General features: G+C 40.6%; 2 protein-coding genes across 3 annotated transcripts in view; one reads left to right on the top strand and one right to left on the bottom strand.

Moving 5' to 3' along the window:
• Window positions 1-18401, top strand: part of LOC124009386 (putative leucine-rich repeat-containing protein DDB_G0290503) — a 36995-nt gene extending 18594 nt beyond the window's left edge. Inside the window, exons 39-94 of one of the 2 annotated variants that reach the window (XM_046321178.1) lie at window positions 542-631; window positions 752-841; window positions 1003-1065; window positions 1215-1277; window positions 1388-1456; window positions 1564-1641; window positions 1747-1833; window positions 1965-2048; window positions 2257-2325; window positions 2438-2527; window positions 2691-2780; window positions 2904-2993; window positions 4632-4721; window positions 4842-4931; window positions 5093-5155; window positions 5305-5367; window positions 5478-5546; window positions 5654-5731; window positions 5837-5923; window positions 6055-6138; window positions 6347-6415; window positions 6528-6617; window positions 6781-6870; window positions 6994-7083; window positions 8720-8809; window positions 8930-9019; window positions 9181-9243; window positions 9393-9455; window positions 9564-9632; window positions 9740-9817; window positions 9923-10009; window positions 10141-10224; window positions 10433-10501; window positions 10614-10703; window positions 10867-10956; window positions 11080-11169; window positions 12805-12894; window positions 13015-13104; window positions 13266-13328; window positions 13478-13540; window positions 13651-13719; window positions 13827-13904; window positions 14010-14096; window positions 14227-14310; window positions 14517-14585; window positions 14698-14787; window positions 14951-15040; window positions 15164-15253; window positions 16418-16507; window positions 16629-16718; window positions 16838-16900; window positions 16988-17050; window positions 17133-17279; window positions 17438-17479; window positions 17574-17609; window positions 17712-18401. In XM_046321178.1, coding sequence (XP_046177134.1) covers window positions 542-631; window positions 752-841; window positions 1003-1065; window positions 1215-1277; window positions 1388-1456; window positions 1564-1641; window positions 1747-1833; window positions 1965-2048; window positions 2257-2325; window positions 2438-2527; window positions 2691-2780; window positions 2904-2993; window positions 4632-4721; window positions 4842-4931; window positions 5093-5155; window positions 5305-5367; window positions 5478-5546; window positions 5654-5731; window positions 5837-5923; window positions 6055-6138; window positions 6347-6415; window positions 6528-6617; window positions 6781-6870; window positions 6994-7083; window positions 8720-8809; window positions 8930-9019; window positions 9181-9243; window positions 9393-9455; window positions 9564-9632; window positions 9740-9817; window positions 9923-10009; window positions 10141-10224; window positions 10433-10501; window positions 10614-10703; window positions 10867-10956; window positions 11080-11169; window positions 12805-12894; window positions 13015-13104; window positions 13266-13328; window positions 13478-13540; window positions 13651-13719; window positions 13827-13904; window positions 14010-14096; window positions 14227-14310; window positions 14517-14585; window positions 14698-14787; window positions 14951-15040; window positions 15164-15253; window positions 16418-16507; window positions 16629-16718; window positions 16838-16900; window positions 16988-17050; window positions 17133-17279; window positions 17438-17479; window positions 17574-17609; window positions 17712-18265 — 4937 coding nt within the window. In that variant the 3' untranslated portion in view covers window positions 18266-18401. The remainder of the gene's footprint in view (window positions 1-541; window positions 632-751; window positions 842-1002; window positions 1066-1214; window positions 1278-1387; window positions 1457-1563; window positions 1642-1746; window positions 1834-1964; window positions 2049-2256; window positions 2326-2437; window positions 2528-2690; window positions 2781-2903; window positions 2994-4631; window positions 4722-4841; window positions 4932-5092; window positions 5156-5304; window positions 5368-5477; window positions 5547-5653; window positions 5732-5836; window positions 5924-6054; window positions 6139-6346; window positions 6416-6527; window positions 6618-6780; window positions 6871-6993; window positions 7084-8719; window positions 8810-8929; window positions 9020-9180; window positions 9244-9392; window positions 9456-9563; window positions 9633-9739; window positions 9818-9922; window positions 10010-10140; window positions 10225-10432; window positions 10502-10613; window positions 10704-10866; window positions 10957-11079; window positions 11170-12804; window positions 12895-13014; window positions 13105-13265; window positions 13329-13477; window positions 13541-13650; window positions 13720-13826; window positions 13905-14009; window positions 14097-14226; window positions 14311-14516; window positions 14586-14697; window positions 14788-14950; window positions 15041-15163; window positions 15254-16417; window positions 16508-16628; window positions 16719-16837; window positions 16901-16987; window positions 17051-17132; window positions 17280-17437; window positions 17480-17573; window positions 17610-17711) is intronic. The other variant, XM_046321179.1, reaches the window with a different exon arrangement.
• lg22h14orf119 (linkage group 22 C14orf119 homolog) lies at window positions 18402-20518 on the bottom strand. The gene is made up of 3 exons (XM_046321183.1): window positions 20378-20518; window positions 19345-19782; window positions 18402-19210 (listed from the first exon to the last, which is right to left on the bottom strand). The coding sequence occupies exons 2-3, from the start codon at window positions 19780-19782 to the stop codon at window positions 19037-19039; spliced, it is 612 nt and encodes a 203-aa protein (XP_046177139.1). The 5' UTR covers window positions 20378-20518; the 3' UTR covers window positions 18402-19036.
• Between the last annotated feature and the right edge of the window lie 740 nt (window positions 20519-21258).

Here is a 21258-nt window from a genome sequence, read left to right as displayed (position 1 = left end):
AGGACCTCCAGATTAGGGCAAAGGTTCAGCTTCCAACAGGACAACGACCCTAAGCACACAGCCAAGACGACGCAGGAGTGGCTTTGTGACAAGTCTCTGAATGTCCTTGAGTGGCCCAGCCAGAGCCCGGACTTGAACCCGATCGAACATATCTGGAGAGACCTGAAAATAGTTGTGCAGCGACGCTCCTCATCCAACCTGACAGAGCTTGAGGGGATCTGCAGACAAGAATGGGAGAAACTCCCCAAATACAGGTGTGCCAAGCTTGTGGCGTCGTACCCACAAAAACTCGAGGCTGTAATCGCTGCCAAAGGTGTTTCAACAAAGTACTGAGTAAAGGGTCTGAATACTTATGTAAATATGATATGTCATTATTATATATATATTTTTTTAAATATGCAAAAAATTCTCAAAACCAGTTTTTGCTTTGTCATTATGGGGTACTGTGTGTAGACTGATGAGAAGGGAAAATTATGTAATCCATTTTAGATCAAGGCTGTACTTTCCGAACTCCACTGTAATAAATATCTTTCCTCCTCAGATCTACAGAGTCTACTGAAGCAGAAGAGCAAGCAGCTTGAAGAAAACACTACACAACTGAGGGCTGTAGATGCCAAAAATGCAGAACAGAGTATGTTGACAAGAGTAGTCATTAGAAGTCATTAAACATTTATAATCTTCTAAAAGGTTGAATACAATGATTTGATGTTAGTATTGTATTACACAGTGCCTTTTTGTTCTGTTATTTCAGTTCTGAAGATCATTGAACTACAGAAACAAATGAATGAGATACAGATTGAAGCTTCAAAAGGCAAAGATGAAACTGCATCAGAAATCTCTGGTTTGTCTATTTTGTCTCATGTTCCACTTATGTATGATCATTAAAATCTCACATGTTGAAAAGTGTTAAAAAGAAATGGGTTTGGGGAAATTGTTATGTATAGTCATCATGATGTACCGAGTATATGTAGCATTATGCTAACATTAGTACTTCAATTACAGCGCTTCAGGAACAACTAGAGGCCAGAGAGGAAGAGAGCGCCAGATGTCAGGCCCAGAACAAAGGTAAGCCAAGATCAGGTCCTTCTGATATTAGTCTGGTTCACCAGCTTGTGTAACTAGACGCTTGATGAGCAAAGCTGCTTGAATCATAACTACAGGTAAAGAAACAGAAGCACGCATCTCATCTGTCTAATATTGTTTTCTCAAACCAGACCTGGAGAAGAGGCTGGGCGATAAGGATGCACAGTGCTCTGGACTCCAGGACCGATATGACAGTGAGCTTCACCTCTCTCTACCTTTTGCTGATGACACTGAGTGATCTAAATGATATGAACCCTATTCAATAGAACCTAGTCAACAGCTGATTTGTGTTGGTCTCTCACAGATCTGCAAGATAAGCTTGGTTCTGCAATGAATAAACTGGACAATGTAACTGGATACAACGACAAACTCGGTGAGCAGATGAATACACATCAGTGCCCACTGATGAATGAGGCGAGTAGTCTCGTTTATCTTTCTGATTCAGAATACTACTCAGCTCATTTCAATGTGTTCTATCAGTTCTTGAGGTATGGACCCTGACTAATGAGGTAGACGATCTAAAGAAGAGAACTGTGACTTCTGCAACTAAGATCAATGGTGAGTATCCCTGTTGCCGCGCATTATTCATGGCAAATCATGTTTGTTTTGAAAGATATACATATGTTAGCATTGATCCTGTCATGATTTGTCCTTGTCTTTCAGAGCTCCAAAAGTTGCTGGACGAGAAGATCAAAGAACTGGCAAAGAAAACACAGGAACTAGAGGATAATGCTCCTCAACCAGAGAACGGTTCGTATTATTTAGCCTTTTTATAGTCTGTTTTCCATTGAACAGACAGCTTTTACAGTTTAGGTCCAGCCTGCTCAGTATTTATCTGTATATGATATTCCTCAAATTGTTAAGCTGTTTGTTTGTTGCAGTTCTAAGGATCATTGCAATACAGAATGAGATCTTGAACCTGCAGAAAGGAGTTAGCAATGGGATAAACTTTGACCAGATTGCTGGTGAGTAGCAGGCGTTCTGAAGAACATAGGAGTCTCTATGTGTTCAGCACATTAGACCAATAACAATACTATCCTCAGAGGGATAGTCCTTCACTGGTAGACATATAGGATGGTGTGATGACAATACACTGCATTTAGCCCATTGTTGAAGTTTTCAAATCCCATTATATTTGTAACATTCAAGATTTTCAATTATTCTTGTCCACAGCACTTGAGAATGAACTGGATGCATTGATTGCCACAATCGAGGAGAAGAACAATGGCAACTGTAAACAGAGTGAGTGTGAAAAGCCTTATCATTTCAGGGTTGGCTGCAAACGTGATTTGAATTTTCTACATTACTTCAAATGTTGAATATTGTGACATCCTGCATATCCCTGCTCATTTAGTTCTGCAGATCATTGCACTCCAAAATCAAGTGACAAGATTGCAGAGGCAAGAGTTAGAGTTAAATCAGTCATCTGAGGCCAAGATTGCTGGTGAGTGCCATTGTAATTTGTCTTTCTCCTCAGTACTCTTACAATTGTGCTGGAACTTTTATTATCCTTATATTTACCATTAAGAGCTTTTCTGTAGGCATACGGTGTAATAGAAAACTTTGTGGTGGAAAGAGGATAACATTTGAAATAATGTGTGTCTCAGAGCTAAAGAATCAGCTACAGGAGACGAGAGACCAGCTGAATGAAAAGAGAAACGAGCTGAAAGAAACTGACAGTAGAATTCCACAACTCAGTAAGTTGTCAAGCATGTTTCAAGGAGTTTATCTATAATCTACAAGTTCATTATTTCTCAATTATTTGGAGGGTGACTTCTGTTTTTGAATGCTTCATCCAGTGGCATGCTTTTATTTTTCAGTTGCAGAGACCATGGGACTTCGTAACAAACTGACAGAGTTAGAAAGAACATTATCAGAGCTCAAACGGACAAGTGCTGACAAGATGGAAGGTACATTTTGTTTAATTAAAATACTATTGAACGTCTTGTTGGGTTGATGCGAAGGGAAACATTTAGTTTAAAGTGGATGCTATCTTAACACAGGGGAGATTATAATTGGTAAGATACAGTGTATTCAGAAAGTATTCAGACTCCCTCACTTTTCCCATATTTTGTTACGTTACAGCCTTATTCTAAAATGGATTAAATCAAAAAATGCTCCTCATCAATCTACAGATGAACCCATAATGACAAAGAGAAACATTTTTTTTTGAATATTTGCAAATCTATTACAAATGTAAAACTGAAATACCTTATTGACATAAGTATTCAGACCCTTTGCTGTGAGACTAGAAATTGAGATCAGGTGCATCCTGTTTCCATTGATCATCCTTGATGTTTCTACAACTTGACTGGAGTCCAACTGTGGTAAATTCAATTGATTAGACATGATTTGGAAAGGCACACACTTATCTATATAATGACCCACAGTTGACAGTGCATGTCAGAGCAGAAACTAAGCCATGAGGTCGAAGGAATTGTCCGTAGAGCTCCGAGACAGGGTTGTCGTCAAGGCACAGATCTGGCGAAGGGCACCAAAACATTTCTACAGCATTGGAGATCCCCACAGTGGCCTCCATCGTTCTTAAATTGAAGAAGTTTGTAACCACCAAGACTCTTCCAAGAGCTGGCCTCCCGGCCAAACTGAGCTATCGGGGAGAAGAGCCTTTGTGGAGATGGGCGACACTTCCAGAAGGAAAGCCATCTCTGCAGCACCACCAATGAGGCCTTTTTGGTAGTATGGCCAGACGGAAGCCACTCCTCAATAAAAAGGCACATGACAGGACTGTCAGACCATGAGAAACAATATTTTCTGGTCTGATGAAACCAATATTGAACTCTTGTTCTGAATGCCAAGTGTCATGTCTGGAGGAAACCAGGCACCGCTCATCATCTGGCCAATACCATCCATACAGTGAAGCGTGGTGGTGGCAGCATCATGCTGTGGGGATGTTTTTCAGTGGCAGGGAGACTAGTCAGGATTGAGTGAAGGATGAATGGCTCAAAGTACAGAGAGATCCTTGATGAAATCCTGTCCAGAGTGCTCAGGACCTCCAGATTAGGGCAAAGGTTCAGTTTCCAACAGGACAACGACCCTAAGCACACAGCCAAAACAACGCAGGAGTGGCTTTGTGACAAGTCTCTGAATGTCCTTGAGTGGCCCAGCCAGAGCCCGGACTTGAACCCGATCAAACATATCTGGAGAGACCTGAAAATAGTTGTGCAGCGACGCTCCTCATCCAACCTGACAGAGCTTGAGGGGATCTGCAGACAAGAATGGGAGAAACTCCCAAAATACAGGTGTGCCAAGCTTGTAGCGTCGTACCCACAAAGACTCGAGGCTGTAATCGCTGCCAAAGGTGTTTCAACAAAGTACTGAGTAAAGGGTCTGAATACTTATGTATATATGATATGTCATTATTATATATATATTTTTTTTTAAATATGCAAAAAATTCTCAAAACCAGTTTTTGCTTTGTCATTATGGGGTACTGTGTGTAGACTGATGAGAGGGGAAAATTATGTAATCCATTTTAGATTAAGGCTGTACTTTCCGACTCCGCTGTAATAAATATCTTTCCTCCTCAGATCTACAGAGTCTACTGAAGCAGAAGAGCAAGCAGCTTGAAGAAAACACTACACAACTGAGGGCTGTAGATGCCAAAAATGCAGAACAGAGTATGTTGACAAGAGTAGTCATTAGAAGTCATTAAACATTTATAATCTTCTAAAAGGTCGAATACAATGATTTGATGTTAGTATTGTATTACACAGTGCCTTTTTGTTCTGTTATTTCAGTTCTGAAGATCATTGAACTACAGAAACAAATGAATGAGATACAGATTGAAGCTTCAAAAGGCAAAGATGAAACTGCATCAGAAATCTCTGGTTTGTCTATTTTGTCTCATGTTCCACTTATGTATGATCATTAAAATCTCACATGTTGAAAAGTGTTAAAAAGAAATGGGTTTGGGGAAATTGTTATGTATAGTCATCATGATGTACCGAGTATATGTAGCAGTATGCTAACATTAGTACTTCAATTACAGCGCTTCAGGAACAACTAGAGGCCAGAGAGGAAGAGAGCGCCAGATGTCAGGCCCAGAACAAAGGTAAGCCAAGATCAGGTCCTTCTGATATTAGTCTGGTTCACCAGCTTGTGTAACTAGACGCTTGATGAGCAAAGCTGCTTGAATCATAACTACAGGTAAAGAAACAGAAGCACGCATCTCATCTGTCTAATATTGTTTTCTCAAACCAGACCTGGAGAAGAGGCTGGGCGATAAGGATGCACAGTGCTCTGGACTCCAGGACCGATATGACAGTGAGCTTCACCTCTCTCTACCTTTTGCTGATGACACTGAGTGATCTAAATGATATGAACCCTATTCAATAGAACCTAGTCAACAGCTGATTTGTGTTGGTCTCTCACAGATCTGCAAGATAAGCTTGGTTCTGCAATGAATAAACTGGACAATGTAACTGGATACAACGACAAACTCGGTGAGCAGATGAATACACATCAGTGCCCACTGATGAATGAGGCGAGTAGTCTCGTTTATCTTTCTGATTCAGAATACTACTCAGCTCATTTCAATGTGTTCTATCAGTTCTTGAGGTATGGACCCTGACTAATGAGGTAGACGATCTAAAGAAGAGAACTGTGACTTCTGCAACTAAGATCAATGGTGAGTATCCCTGTTGCCGCGCATTATTCATGGCAAATCATGTTTGTTTTGAAAGATATACATATGTTAGCATTGATCCTGTCATGATTTGTCCTTGTCTTTCAGAGCTCCAAAAGTTGCTGGACGAGAAGATCAAAGAACTGGCAAAGAAAACACAGGAACTAGAGGATAATGCTCCTCAACCAGAGAACGGTTCGTATTATTTAGCCTTTTTATAGTCTGTTTTCCATTGAACAGACAGCTTTTACAGTTTAGGTCCAGCCTGCTCAGTATTTATCTGTATATGATATTCCTCAAATTGTTAAGCTGTTTGTTTGTTGCAGTTCTAAGGATCATTGCAATACAGAATGAGATCTTGAACCTGCAGAAAGGAGTTAGCAATGGGATAAACTTTGACCAGATTGCTGGTGAGTAGCAGGCGTTCTGAAGAACATAGGAGTCTCTATGTGTTCAGCACATTAGACCAATAACAATACTATCCTCAGAGGGATAGTCCTTCACTGGTAGACATATAGGATGGTGTGATGACAATACACTGCATTTAGCCCATTGTTGAAGTTTTCAAATCCCATTATATTTGTAACATTCAAGATTTTCAATTATTCTTGTCCACAGCACTTGAGAATGAACTGGATGCATTGATTGCCACAATCGAGGAGAAGAACAATGGCAACTGTAAACAGAGTGAGTGTGAAAAGCCTTATCATTTCAGGGTTGGCTGCAAACGTGATTTGAATTTTCTACATTACTTCAAATGTTGAATATTGTGACATCCTGCATATCCCTGCTCATTTAGTTCTGCAGATCATTGCACTCCAAAATCAAGTGACAAGATTGCAGAGGCAAGAGTTAGAGTTAAATCAGTCATCTGAGGCCAAGATTGCTGGTGAGTGCCATTGTAATTTGTCTTTCTCCTCAGTACTCTTACAATTGTGCTGGAACTTTTATTATCCTTATATTTACCATTAAGAGCTTTTCTGTAGGCATACGGTGTAATAGAAAACTTTGTGGTGGAAAGAGGATAACATTTGAAATAATGTGTGTCTCAGAGCTAAAGAATCAGCTACAGGAGACGAGAGACCAGCTGAATGAAAAGAGAAACGAGCTGAAAGAAACTGACAGTAGAATTCCACAACTCAGTAAGTTGTCAAGCATGTTTCAAGGAGTTTATCTATAATCTACAAGTTCATTATTTCTCAATTATTTGGAGGGTGACTTCTGTTTTTGAATGCTTCATCCAGTGGCATGCTTTTATTTTTCAGTTGCAGAGACCATGGGACTTCGTAACAAACTGACAGAGTTAGAAAGAACATTATCAGAGCTCAAACGGACAAGTGCTGACAAGATGGAAGGTACATTTTGTTTAATTAAAATACTATTGAACGTCTTGTTGGGTTGATGCGAAGGGAAACATTTAGTTTAAAGTGGATGCTATCTTAACACAGGGAGATTATAATTGGTAAGATACAGTGTATTCAGAAAGTATTCAGACTCCCTCACTTTTCCCATATTTTGTTACGTTACAGCCTTATTCTAAAATGGATTAAATCAAAAAATGCTCCTCATCAATCTACAGATGAACCCATAATGACAAAGAGAAACATTTTTTTTTGAATATTTGCAAATCTATTACAAATGTAAAACTGAAATACCTTATTGACATAAGTATTCAGACCCTTTGCTGTGAGACTAGAAATTGAGATCAGGTGCATCCTGTTTCCATTGATCATCCTTGATGTTTCTACAACTTGACTGGAGTCCAACTGTGGTAAATTCAATTGATTAGACATGATTTGGAAAGGCACACACTTATCTATATAATGACCCACAGTTGACAGTGCATGTCAGAGCAGAAACTAAGCCATGAGGTCGAAGGAATTGTCCGTAGAGCTCCGAGACAGGGTTGTCGTCAAGGCACAGATCTGGCGAAGGGCACCAAAACATTTCTACAGCATTGGAGATCCCCACAGTGGCCTCCATCGTTCTTAAATTGAAGAAGTTTGTAACCACCAAGACTCTTCCAAGAGCTGGCCTCCCGGCCAAACTGAGCTATCGGGGGAGAAGAGCCTTTGTGGAGATGGGCGACACTTCCAGAAGGAAAGCCATCTCTGCAGCACCACCAATGAGGCCTTTTTGGTAGTATGGCCAGACGGAAGCCACTCCTCAATAAAAAGGCACATGACAGGACTGTCAGACCATGAGAAACAATATTTTCTGGTCTGATGAAACCAATATTGAACTCTTGTTCTGAATGCCAAGTGTCATGTCTGGAGGAAACCAGGCACCGCTCATCATCTGGCCAATACCATCCATACAGTGAAGCGTGGTGGTGGCAGCATCATGCTGTGGGGATGTTTTTCAGTGGCAGGGAGACTAGTCAGGATTGAGTGAAGGATGAATGGCTCAAAGTACAGAGAGATCCTTGATGAAATCCTGTCCAGAGTGCTCAGGACCTCCAGATTAGGGCAAAGGTTCAGTTTCCAACAGGACAACGACCCTAAGCACACAGCCAAAACAACGCAGGAGTGGCTTTGTGACAAGTCTCTGAATGTCCTTGAGTGGCCCAGCCAGAGCCCGGACTTGAACCCGATCAAACATATCTGGAGAGACCTGAAAATAGTTGTGCAGCGACGCTCCTCATCCAACCTGACAGAGCTTGAGGGGATCTGCAGACAAGAATGGGAGAAACTCCCAAAATACAGGTGTGCCAAGCTTGTAGCGTCGTACCCACAAAGACTCGAGGCTGTAATCGCTGCCAAAGGTGTTTCAACAAAGTACTGAGTAAAGGGTCTGAATACTTATGTATATATGATATGTCATTATTATATATATATTTTTTTAAATATGCAAAAAATTCTCAAAACCAGTTTTTGCTTTGTCATTATGGGGTACTGTGTGTAGACTGATGAGAGGGGAAAATTATGTAATCCATTTTAGATTAAGGCTGTACTTTCCGACTCCGCTGTAATAAATATCTTTCCTCCTCAGATCTACAGAGTCTACTGAAGCAGAAGAGCAAGCAGCTTGAAGAAAACACTACACAACTGAGGGCTGTAGATGCCAAAAATGCAGAACAGAGTATGTTGACAAGAGTAGTCATTAGAAGTCATTAAACATTTATAATCTTCTAAAAGGTCGAATACAATGATTTGATGTTAGTATTGTATTACACAGTGCCTTTTTGTTCTGTTATTTCAGTTCTGAAGATCATTGAACTACAGAAACAAATGAATGAGATACAGATTGAAGCTTCAAAAGGCAAAGATGAAACTGCATCAGAAATCTCTGGTTTGTCTATTTTGTCTCATGTTCCACTTATGTATGATCATTAAAATCTCACATGTTGAAAAGTGTTAAAAAGAAATGGGTTTGGGGAAATTGTTATGTATAGTCATCATGATGTACCGAGTATATGTAGCAGTATGCTAACATTAGTACTTCAATTACAGCGCTTCAGGAACAACTAGAGGCCAGAGAGGAAGAGAGCGCCAGATGTCAGGCCCAGAACAAAGGTAAGCCAAGATCAGGTCCTTCTGATATTAGTCTGGTTCACCAGCTTGTGTAACTAGACGCTTGATGAGCAAAGCTGCTTGAATCATAACTACAGGTAAAGAAACAGAAGCACGCATCTCATCTGTCTAATATTGTTTTCTCAAACCAGACCTGGAGAAGAGGCTGGGCGATAAGGATGCACAGTGCTCTGGACTCCAGGACCGATATGACAGTGAGCTTCACCTCTCTCTACCTTTTGCTGATGACACTGAGTGATCTAAATGATATGAACCCTATTCAAAAGAACCTAGTCAACAGCTGATTTGTTGGTCTCTCACAGATCTGCAAGATAAGCTTGGTTCTGCAATGAATAAACTGGACAATGTAACTGGATACAACGACAAACTCGGTGAGCAGATGAATACACATCAGTGCCCACTGATGAATGAGGCGAGTAGTCTCGTTTATCTTTCTGATTCAGAATACTACTCAGCTCATTTCAATGTGTTCTATCAGTTCTTGAGGTATGGACCCTGACTAATGAGGTAGACGATCTAAAGAAGAGAACTGTGACTTCTGCAACTAAGATCAATGGTGAGTATCCCTGTTGCCGCGCATTATTCATGGAAAATCATGTTTGTTTTGAAAGATATACATATGTTAGCATTGATCCTGTCATGATTTGTCCTTGTCTTTCAGAGCTCCAAAAGTTGCTGGACGAGAAGATCAAAGAACTGGCAAAGAAAACACAGGAACTAGAGGATAACGCTCCTCAACCAGAGAACGGTTCGTATTATTTTGCCTTTATATAGTCTGTTTTCCATTGAACAGACAGCTTTTACAGTTTAGGTCCAGTCTGCTCAGTATTTATCTGTATATGATATTCCTCAAATTGTTAAGCTGTTTGTTTGTTGCAGTTCTAAGGATCATTGCAATACAGAATGAGATCTTGAACCTGCAGAAAGGAGTTAGCAATGGGATAAACTTTGACCAGATTGCTGGTGAGTAGCAGGCGTTCTGAAGAACATAGGAGTCTCTATGTGTTCAGCACATTAGACCAATAACAATACTATCCTCAGAGGGATAGTCCTTCACTGGTAGACATATAGGATGGTGTGATGACAATACACTGCATTTAGCCCATTCATGAAGTTTTCAAATCCCATTATACTTGTAACATTCAAGCTCTTCAATTATTCTTGTCCACAGCACTTGAGAATGAACTGGATGCATTGATTGCCACAATCGAGGAGAAGAACAATGGCAACTGTAAACAGAGTGAGTGTGAAAAGCCTTATCATTTCAGGGTTGGCTGCAAACGTGATTTGAATTTTCTACATTACTTCAAATGTTGAATGTTGTGACATCCTGCATATCCCTGCTCATTTAGTTCTGCAGATCATTGCACTCCAAAATCAAGTGACAAGATTGCAGAGGCAAGAGTTAGAGTTAAATCAGTCATCTGAGGCCAAGATTGCTGGTGAGCGCCATTGTAATTTGTCATTATCCTCAGTACTCTTACAATTGTGCTGGAACGTTTATTATCCTTATATTTACCATTAAGAGCTTTTCTGTAGGCATACGGTGTAATAGAAAACTTTGTGGTGGAAAGAGGATAACATTTGAAATAATGTGTGTCTCAGAGCTAGAGAATCAGCTACAGGAGATGAGAGACCAGCTGAATGAAAAGAGAAACGAGCTGAAAGAAACTGACAGTAGAATTCCACAACTCAGTAAGTTGTCAAGCATGTTTCAAGGAGTTTATCTATAATCTACAAATTCATTATTTCTCAATTATTTGGAGGGTGACTTCTGTTTTTGAATGCTTCATCCAGTGGCATGCTTTTATTTTTCAGTTGCAGAGATCATGGGACTTCGTAACAAACTGACAGAGTTAGAAAGAACATTATCAGAGCTCAAACGGACAAGTGCTGACAAGATGGAAGGTACATTTTGTTTAATTAAAATACTATTGAACGTCTTGTTGGGTTGATGCGAAGGGAAACATTTAGTTTAAAGTGGATGCTATCTTAACACAGGGGAGATTATAATTGGTAAGATACAGTGTATTCGGAAAGTATTCAGACTCCCTCACTTTTCCCATATTTTGTTACATTACAGCCTTATTCTAAAATGGATTAAATAAAAAAATGCTCCTCATCAATCTACAGATTAAACCATAATGACAAAGAGAAACATTTTTTTTTGAATTTTTGCAAATCTATTACAAATGTAAAATTGAAATACCTTATTGACATAAGTATTCAGACTCTTTGCTGTGAGACTAGAAATTGAGCTCAGGTGCATCCTGTTTCCATTGATCATCCTTGATGTTTCTACAACTTGACTGGAGTCCAACTGTGGTAAATTCAATTGATTGGACATGATTTGGAAAGGCACACACCTATCTATATAATGACCCACAGTTGACAGTGCATGTCAGAGCAGAGCAGCCATGAGGTCGAAGGAATTGTCCGTAGAGCTCCGAGACAGGGTTGTCGTCAAGGCACAGATCTGGCGAAGGGCACCAAAACATTTCTACAGCATTGAAGATCCCCACAGTGGCCTCCATCGTTCTTAAATTGAAGAAGTTTGTAACCACCAAGACTCTTCCAAGAGCTGGCCTCCCGGCCAAACTGAGCTATCGGGGGAGAAGAGCCTTTGTGGAGATGGGTGACACTTCCAGAAGGAAAACCATCTCTGCAGCACTCCACCAATGAGGCCTTTTTGGTAGTATGGCCAGACGGAAGCCACTCCTCAATAAAAAGGCACATGACAGGACTGTCAGACCATGAGAAACAATATTTTCTGGTCTGATGAAACCAATATTGAACTCTTGTTCTGAATGCCAAGTGTCATGTCTGGAGGAAACCAGGCACCGCTCATCATCTGGCCAATACCATCCATACGGTGAAGCGTGGTGGTGGCAGCATCATGCTGTGGGGATGTTTTTCAGTGGCAGGGAGACTAGTCAGGATTGAGTGAAAGATGAATGGCTCAAAGTACAGAGAGATCCTTGATGAAATCCTGTCCAGAGAGCTCAGGACCTCCAGATTAGGGCAAAGGTTCAGCTTCCAACAGGACAACGACCCTAAGCACACAGCCAAGACAACGCAGGAGTGGCTTTGTGACAAGTCTCTGAATGTCCTTGAGTGGCCCAGCCAGAGCCCGGACTTGAACCCGATCGAACATATCTGGAGAGACCTGAAAATAGTTGTGCAGCGACGCTCCTCATCCAACCTGACAGAGCTTGAGGGGATCTGCAGACAAGAATGGGAGAAACTCCCCAAATACAGGTGTGCCAAGCTTGTAACGTCGTACCCACAAAGACTCGAGGCTGTAATCGCTGCCAAATGTGTTTCAACAAAGTACTGCGTAAAGGGTCTGAATACTTATGTAAATATGATATGTCATTATTATATATATTTTAAATAAATATGCAAAAAATTCTCAAAACCAGTTTTTGCTTTGTCATTATGGGGTACTGTGTGTAGACTGATGAGAGGGGAAAATGATGTAATCCATTTTAGAATAAGGCTGTACTTTCCGACTCTGCTGTAATAAATATCTTTCCTCCTCAGATCTACAGAGTCTACTGAAGCAGAAGAGCAAGCAGCTTGAAGAAAACACTACACAACTGAGGGCTGTAGATGCCAAAAATGCAGAACAGAGTATGTTGACAAGAGTAGTCATTAGAAGTCATTAAACATTTATAATCTTCTAAAAGGTTGAATACAATGATTTGATGTTAGTATTGTATTACGCAGTGCCTTTTTGTTCTGTTATTTCAGTTCTGAAGATCATTGAACTACAGAAACAAATGAATGAGATACAGATTGAAGCTTCAAAAGGCAAAGATGACACTGCATCAGAAATCTCTGGTTTGTCTATTTTGTCTCATGTTCCACTTATGTATGATCATTAAAATCTCACATGTTGAAAAGTGTTAAAAAGAAATGGGTTTGGGGAAATTGTTATGTATAGTCATCATGATGTACTGAGTATATGTAGCAGTATGCTAACATTAGTACTTCAATTACAGTGCTTCAGGAACAACTAGAGGCCAGAGAGGAAGAGAGCGCCAGATGTCAGGCCCAGAACAAAGGTAAGCCAAGATCAGGTCCTTCTGATATTAGTCTGGTTCACCAGCTTGTGTAACTAGACGCTTGATGAGCAAAGCTGCTTGAATCATAACTACAGGTAAAGAAACAGAAGCACGCATCTCATCTGTCTAATATTGTTTTCTCAAACCAGACCTGGAGAAGAGGCTGGGCGATAAGGATGCACAGTGCTCTGGACTCCAGGACCGATATGACAGTGAGCTTCACCTCTCTCTACCTTTTGCTGATGACACTGAGTGATCTAAATGATATGAACCCTATTCAATAGAACCTAGTCAACAGCTGATTTGTGTTGGTCTCTCACAGATCTGCAAGATAAGCTTGGTTCTGCAATGAATAAACTGGACAATGTAACTGGATACAACGACAAACTCGGTGAGCAGATGAATACACATCAGTGCCCACTGATGAATGAGGCGAGTAGTCTCGTTTATCTTTCTGATTCAGAATACTACTCAGCTCATTTCAATGTGTTCTATCAGTTCTTGAGGTATGGACCCTGACTAATGAGGTAGACGATCTAAAGAAGAGAACTGTGACTTCTGCAACTAAGATCAATGGTGAGTATCCCTGTTGCCGCGCATTATTCATGGCAAATCATGTTTGTTTTGAAAGATATACATATGTTAGCATTGATCCTGTCATGATTTGTCCTTGTCTTTCAGAGCTCCAAAAGTTGCTGGATGAGAAGATCAAAGAACTGGCAAAGAAAACACAGGAACTGGAGGATAATGCTCCTCAACCAGAGAACGGTTCGTATTATTTAGCCTTTTTATAGTCTGTTTCCGTTGAACAGACAGCTTTTACAGTTTAGGTCCAGCCTGCTCAGTATTTATCTGTATATGATATTCCTCAAATTGTTAAGCTGTTTGTTTGTTGCAGTTCTAAGGATCATTGCAATACAGAATGAGATCTTGAACCTGCAGAAAGGAGTTAGCAGTGGGATAAACTTTGACCAGATTGCTGGTGAGTAGCAGGCGTTCTGAAGAACATAGGAGTCTATGTGTTCAGCACATTAGACCAATAACAATACTATCCTCAGAGGGATAGTCCTTCACTGGTAGACATATAGGATGGTGTGATGACAATACACTGCATTTAGCCCATTCATTAAGTTTTCAAATCCCATTATACTTGTAACATTCAAGCTCTTCAATTATTCTTGTCCACAGCACTTGAGAATGAACTGGATGCATTGATTGCCACAATCGAGGAGAAGAACAATGGCAACTGTAAACAGAGTGAGTGTGAAAAGCCTTATCATTTCAGGGTTGGCTGCAAACGTGATTTGAATTTTCTACATTAATTCAAATGTTGAATATTGTGACATCCTGCATATCCCTGCTCATTTAGTTCTGCAGATCATTGCACTCCAAAATCAAGTGACAAGATTGCAGAGGCAAGAGTTAGAGTTAAATCAGTCATCTGAGGCCAAGATTGCTGGTGAGTGCCATTGTAATTTGTCTTTATCCTCAGTACTCTTACAATTGTGCTGGAACGTTTATTATCCTTATATTTACCATTAAGAGCTTTTCTGTAGGCATACGGTGTAATAGAAAACTTTGTGGTGGAAAGAGGATAACATTTGAAATAATGTGTGTCTCAGAGCTAGAGAATCAGCTACAGGAGACGAGAGACCAGCTGAATGAAAAGAAAGACGAGCTGAAAGAAACTGACAGTAGAATTCCACAACTCAGTAAGTTGTCAAGCATGTTTCAAGGAGTTTATCTATAATCTACAAGTTCATTATTTCTCAATTATTTGGAGGGTGACTTCTGTTTTTGAATGCTTCATCCAGTGGCATGCTTTTATTTTTCAGTTGCAGAGATCATGGGACTTCGTAACAAACTGACAGAGTTAGAAAGAACATTATCAGAGCTCAAACGGACAAGTGCTGACAAGATGGAAGGTACATTTTGTTTAATTAAAATACTATTGAACGTCTTGTTGGGTTGATGCGAAGGGAAACATTTAGTTTAAAGTGGATGCTATCTTAACACAGGGGAGATTATAATTGGTAAGATACAGTGTATTCGGAAAGTATTCAGACTCCCTCACTTTTCCCATATTTTGTTACGTTACAGCCTTATTCTAAAATGGATTAAATCAAAAAATGCTCCTCATCAATCTACAGATTAACCCATAATGACAAAGCGAAACATTTTTTTTTTTTTTTGCAAATCTATTACAAATGTAAAACTGAAATACCTTATTGACATAAGTATTCAGACCCTTTGCTGTGAGACTAGAAATTGAGCTCAGGTGCATCCTGTTTCCATTGATCATCCTTGATGTTTCTACAACTTGACTGGAGTCCAACTGTGGTAAATTCAATTGATTGGACATGATTTGGAAAGGCACACACCTATCTATATAATGACCCACAGTTGACAGTGCATGTCAGAGCAGAGCAGCCATGAGGTCGAAGGAATTGTCCGTAGAGCTCCGAGACAGGGTTGTCGTCAAGGCACAGATCTGGCGAAGGGCACCAAAACATTTCTACAGCATTGGAGATCCCCACAGTGGCCTCCATCGTTCTTAAATTGAAGAAGTTTGTAACCACCAAGACTCTTCCAATAGAGCTCCAGGGTTCCTTTGTGGAGATGGACGAACCTTCCAGAAGGAAAACCATCTCTGCAGCACTCCACCAATGAGGCCTTTATGGTAGTGTGGCCAGACGGAAGCCACTCCTCAGTAAAAGGCACATGACAGGACTTTCAGACCATGAAAAACAGGATTTTCTGGTCTGATGAAACCAAGTTTGAACTCTTGTTCTGAATGCCAGGCATGAGGAAACCAGGCACCGCTCATTTGACCAATACCATCCACACAGTGAAGCATGGCGGTGGAAGCATCATGTTTTTCAGCAGAAGGGACTGGGAGACTCGTCAGGATTGAGTGAAAGATGAGTGGATCAAAGTACAGAGAGATCCTTGATGAAATTCTCAACCAGTTTTTGCTTTGTCATTATGGGGTATTGTGTGTAGACTGATGAGGGGAAAATTATGTAATCCATTTTAGAATAAGGCTGTACCCTCCGACTGCACTGTAAATAAATATATTTCCTCCTCAGATCTTCAGAGTCTACTGAAGCAGAAGAGCAAGCAGCTTGAAGAAAACACTACACAACTGAGGGCTGTAGATGCCAAAAATGCAGAACAGAGTATGTTGACAAGAGTAGTCATTTGAAGTCATTAAAACATGTATAATCTTCTAAAAGGTTGAATACCATGATTTGATGTTAGTATTGTATTACACAGTGCCTTTTTGTTCTGTTATTTCAGTTCTGAATATCATTGAACTACAGAAACAAATGAAAGCAATACAAACGGAAGCTTCAAATGCCAAAGATAAAAGTGCATCAGAAATCTCTGGTTTGTCCATGTTCCATTTATGTATAATCATCTCACGTTGAATGGTGTTAAAAAGTAAATGGGTTTGGGAAATCATTCTCATTTGTCATTATGATTAATTTAGCTTTCCTTCTACCCAGAGCTACAGGAACAACTTAAGGCCAAGGAGAAGCTGAATGCAAGACTTGACTCCAAAAACAGAGGTGTGACACACAGGTCCCTGAAATCATTTCTGGTCATCTTGGGACATTTTGGGGGAAAATATTTTAACTTCTCTTTTATCTCTTTAGAGCTGGAGAAACTTCAGAAGGAAATGAAAATGGAATGTGATGAAATCCAGCACAGGTGCAAAGGTGAGATTGTCCTTTGAGTCAATGTATGGAGTTTAAATGATTTGCTGAATTTGGTATATACTGAACAACATTTATCACACAGAGGTACAGCTTCAAACGGATCAAAACCAAGAGGACTTGCGTAAAATGCAGCAGCAATTGCGAGAGAAGGAGTCAGCCTTCAATAGACTGCAGCAGCAACTCAGAGACAGCAAGGATGACAATGCCAGACTACAGGAGAGAAATAAGAGTGAGATATTCATATTATCAGTGACCAATCAACAGGACAGTGATAATGTAAACCAAATACTGAACATGTGAAAGAGTTCAACAATAGCCTTAATTACTGTAAATAATTTTGAGGGGTTGTCACGTCACGTTGGCCGTCTCTCCCCTTTCACTCTAAAGGTTTGCAAGAGGAGAATGACAAACTCAAGATGAATTTACAAGGTAAGATGTGTATGTTTACCCTTTTCAGACAAAAACATGTCTAAGCTTTTATTGTGAATTAATACAATGTGTTTGGATTGCACTCCTCTCTTAGATCTTATGGTAGATCCAGAAACGGTTGTCCATAGGAGTAAGTCTGGAAGTTAATTGACAAACATTGAATGGATATTGCATGAATGTCTGGCTCTGTGCAGTAGAGAACATTACTATATCCATTCCTCTCTACCCACAGCTAAGGTGGCCTTCGACCCGGACACAGCCCATCCTAAAATCATTCTGTCACCGGATGAGACAGTAATGTCTGTAGCAGAACAGCGACAGAATGTCCCCAACGATCCAGGGCGGTATGACTTGTCTCTTGCTGCTCTTGGAAAGACTGGGTTTAACAGGGGGAGAAATTACTGGGAGGTTGAAGTGGCTGGGAAGACATGTTACAATATCGGAGTTGCCAGAGGATCAGCTAATAGGAAGGGGCAGCTGAAACTAAAACCAGCAGAAGGCTACTGGACCATAATCTTGACAAAACAAGGTGTGCTCAAAGCCCTTGCAGCTCGGCCACTTGATATTCAGCTGCCTGCGGTCCCCCAGAAGTTAGGAATACTGTTAGACTACAAGAAGGGAGAGGTCTCTTTCTACAATGCAGATACCAGGTCTCTTCTCCATACATTCACAGGCAATAGATTCACAGATAAACTATATCCATTCTTCAATTCCTGTCTGGAGACTAATGATGAGGATTCTCCGATTGTCTTAACTCGTGTTGGTTCGGTGTCATGGATAGACTAGAGAATGCATTTGAAATCAAATTAATTTCTGTATAAAATCACATTTCTTTTCAATTTTTTTCTGTGGTAGTGATTCAAGATAAAGTAATTTCAATTATGCATTTTCAATCATTCAACAAATAAAATATTGCACCTGATCTATGAAATGGCATTTTATTTCTGGCATTGTAGAAAAACTGTTCAAGATCATTACAGAAGTAGAAGCATTCCCACTGGTAACAGAATTGGACCTGGCCACTCACTTTATCTACACTCACTCCATTTTACCTGAACACAGCCATGGTGGAACTGCACTGAGAGAAGAGGAAAAAGGTTGATCAATAAGGATATTACATCTATCCATTCGTTTGGTAATAGAGAATTAAATAAATATGTTCACCTTATTCAGTCCATCTTCTGTAATACCCTCAAGTATGTGGTCAACAGAATGTATCAATACTATAAGGGCGTTCTCATATGTTACTAGATTCATCTCACCCCTAGCCAGAAAACGATTGTACATATATTTTAGTCATTTAGCAGACACTCTTATCCAGAATGACTTACATGAGCAATTAGGGTTAAGTGCCTTGCTCAAGGGCACATTTTAACCTAGTTGGCTCAGGGATTCGAACCAGCAACCTGTCAGTTACTAGCCCAATGCTCTCAACCACTGGCCTGTTCTTCACTGTCTCCACACATATGCTTCCCTATGTACCACTCCAACCTAACTTGTTTCTGTCTTCCACCCACACATTGCCTATCCATTCTACACCCTCTTCTCCTGTATCCATCAATCCCTGCCTGCTGTCCCAGCTACACCTCTGTAAAAGTGGGCAACAAAGATTGGGTCTCTCTCTTCTAGAATGTGCAGGAAACTGTTCCTCTCCTCCTCATTCCATGACTCAAACCATTGGGTCCAGAGGCGCAGTTGGCACTCAAAAATATTTGGTGGGCTGTCCTTAACCTAGAATCGGAAAGGAACAGATGGTGGCGAGGTTTCAGTGCAAATGAGATCAACATGACTGTTACATTACTAGTAGCTGGTAACGAACTGTAGGACAAACCATTAAATAATTGTGATAGCAGGATGGGTTGTACCTGTAGCGTATTGAGCGACTCGAGGAGGGTACACACTTTCCCTGGCACAGCTTTCCCCAACAGGTCCTGCAGAAACCTTTCCCTCTGGGCAGTGCTCCAGCTCAAGAACCAGCTCAATACACAACGCTGCTCCTGAAGAGTTACGTAGGAGAGTGGTAGGGGCTCTCTGCCTGCCGCTGACTTCAGAGAGGTACAAGATAGGTTCTCCAAGCTGGGAGGCACGAAACCCTGTGGTACTGATGGAAAGTCTGCCAGGCTGGGTGAAGACGAACTGGACTGTGTGCAGAGCCAACCCTGCCCAGCAGTGTTAGCTGTATCCAGTGTGTTGCTACTGATTGTCGGATAGTGTGTGTTGCTAGACAGGGCACCAGCAGCTGGGGGCATCATGACAGGGGGCTGCTGGTTTGAGCCTTGATTGACATGGAAGAACCAGGACATCTTTGGAAAAACAGAATAAAAACATGGTAAATAAATGTCTCATGTCACATTTACATAAACAGATGAGATGGCATGTCCAACTAGCTAGCCTAATTGATACGGGATCAGGATATGTTAGTTACCACCTAGCCCAATGTTGGACTAATTGAGCATAATGTTAATCCTTAGTCCAAGGATGTTAATCCTTAGTCTGTACATGTTAGGGCAAACTGGCTCTAGAAGCCAAAACCGCCAAATGCTCCATCTAAACATGAATTGATACTCAAACAAATTCCTCTATTTTCAGTTCACAGGAAAAAATAATAATTAATAGAAACCATGTTTGATACCATTCCACTCCAGCAATTACCACGAGCTTGTCCTCCCCAATTAAGGTGCCACAAACTTCCTGTACAGTACACGGTTTTAACACAGCCAACTATTTTTCCAGGGACAACATATTTGTGCCGTCTGACTTCCATTTACACACAAGTGTTCGGGGATGCTGATAGCTCATTAGCACTGGTAGTCAACTCTGGCTTCCATAAACAAGCTATGTAGTAACATGTCAATATGTCTGTGTGGGAACACTATAAAATGGGTGTATCAATTTCACCTTTTGTTTTTGGCCTATATGAAAGATAAGGAGGTCCTTATGCTTCCAAACCCGTACCACAAGCGACGTGGCTCTTAACAAATCTCCCCACCCCACAGAATACGCCTTCGTCCAATTACTTGTATGGGTAATAGAACTGATAGTCATGATGAAGGGCTAGTTTACCAGCGAACTTGGACATCCCCTTCGATCATGTTATATCGATAGCTGGCTATTGTAACCAGTTGTTTTTGTTAATTATATCTGCTTCGACCACAACAGTAGCTAGCTCGACAGCAAATGGCACTTCCTTGTTTGGTAGTTAGCAGTGTACCAAACGCCGGTAACATTTGATATGGAAAATTAACGACTTAACCACCAGACATGCTTAGATATCTAAAACACATTCCTCACCATTAAGCGTTTTTTTTACAAGTCACGTTATTATTTTCAACATGTTGCAACCTCCAACTGAACCGAGCCGCACTGGCACCAAATATATTTTATAACTAAACCAAGATAGACCACAGCCTGTCGTTTCAAATTGGAACAAATGAGCCATAGTGGGCAGAGCCAAGTACGAGCTAGCGCAATCTTATTGGCGCGTTTTAGCGTACATTTCCCAATTGGGGAATGCATACTCTGAAGTCTGCGTGTACAATAACTCAATTCACATTTGCACTCTTATACAACGCAATTTTTTTACATTTTGGCAAAGGGTCGAGTCTATAAAACTTAGTCCACTCTGTTCGTAACATATTCTAGTTTCGGGAACAAACTGTATTGAGACGAAAAAAACAATTGAGATCAAATGTTTCACCGATGAGTAAATTATAATGTCGGCCAAAATCCATGTAGTTCCACCTTCAGCCACTGGGCTTCCTCTCACTTTTGGTCGTGAG

The sequence above is a fragment of the Oncorhynchus gorbuscha genome, linkage group LG22, assembly GCF_021184085.1.
Source record: "Oncorhynchus gorbuscha isolate QuinsamMale2020 ecotype Even-year linkage group LG22, OgorEven_v1.0, whole genome shotgun sequence".
NCBI lineage: Eukaryota > Metazoa > Chordata > Actinopteri > Salmoniformes > Salmonidae > Oncorhynchus > Oncorhynchus gorbuscha.
This window is presented reverse-complemented; position numbering and strand designations above follow the sequence as displayed.

Bases quoted from the DNA above. Each gene is read 5' to 3' on its own strand.
- lg22h14orf119 (XM_046321183.1), bottom strand. From the start codon at position 19,782: ATGTCCTGGTTCTTCCATGTCAATCAAGGCTCAAACCAGCAGCCCCCT. The intron at 19,211-19,344 runs GTACAACCCATC...TTCCGATTCTAG, and splicing joins AGTCGCTCAATACGCTACAG to GTTAAGGACAGCCCACCAAA.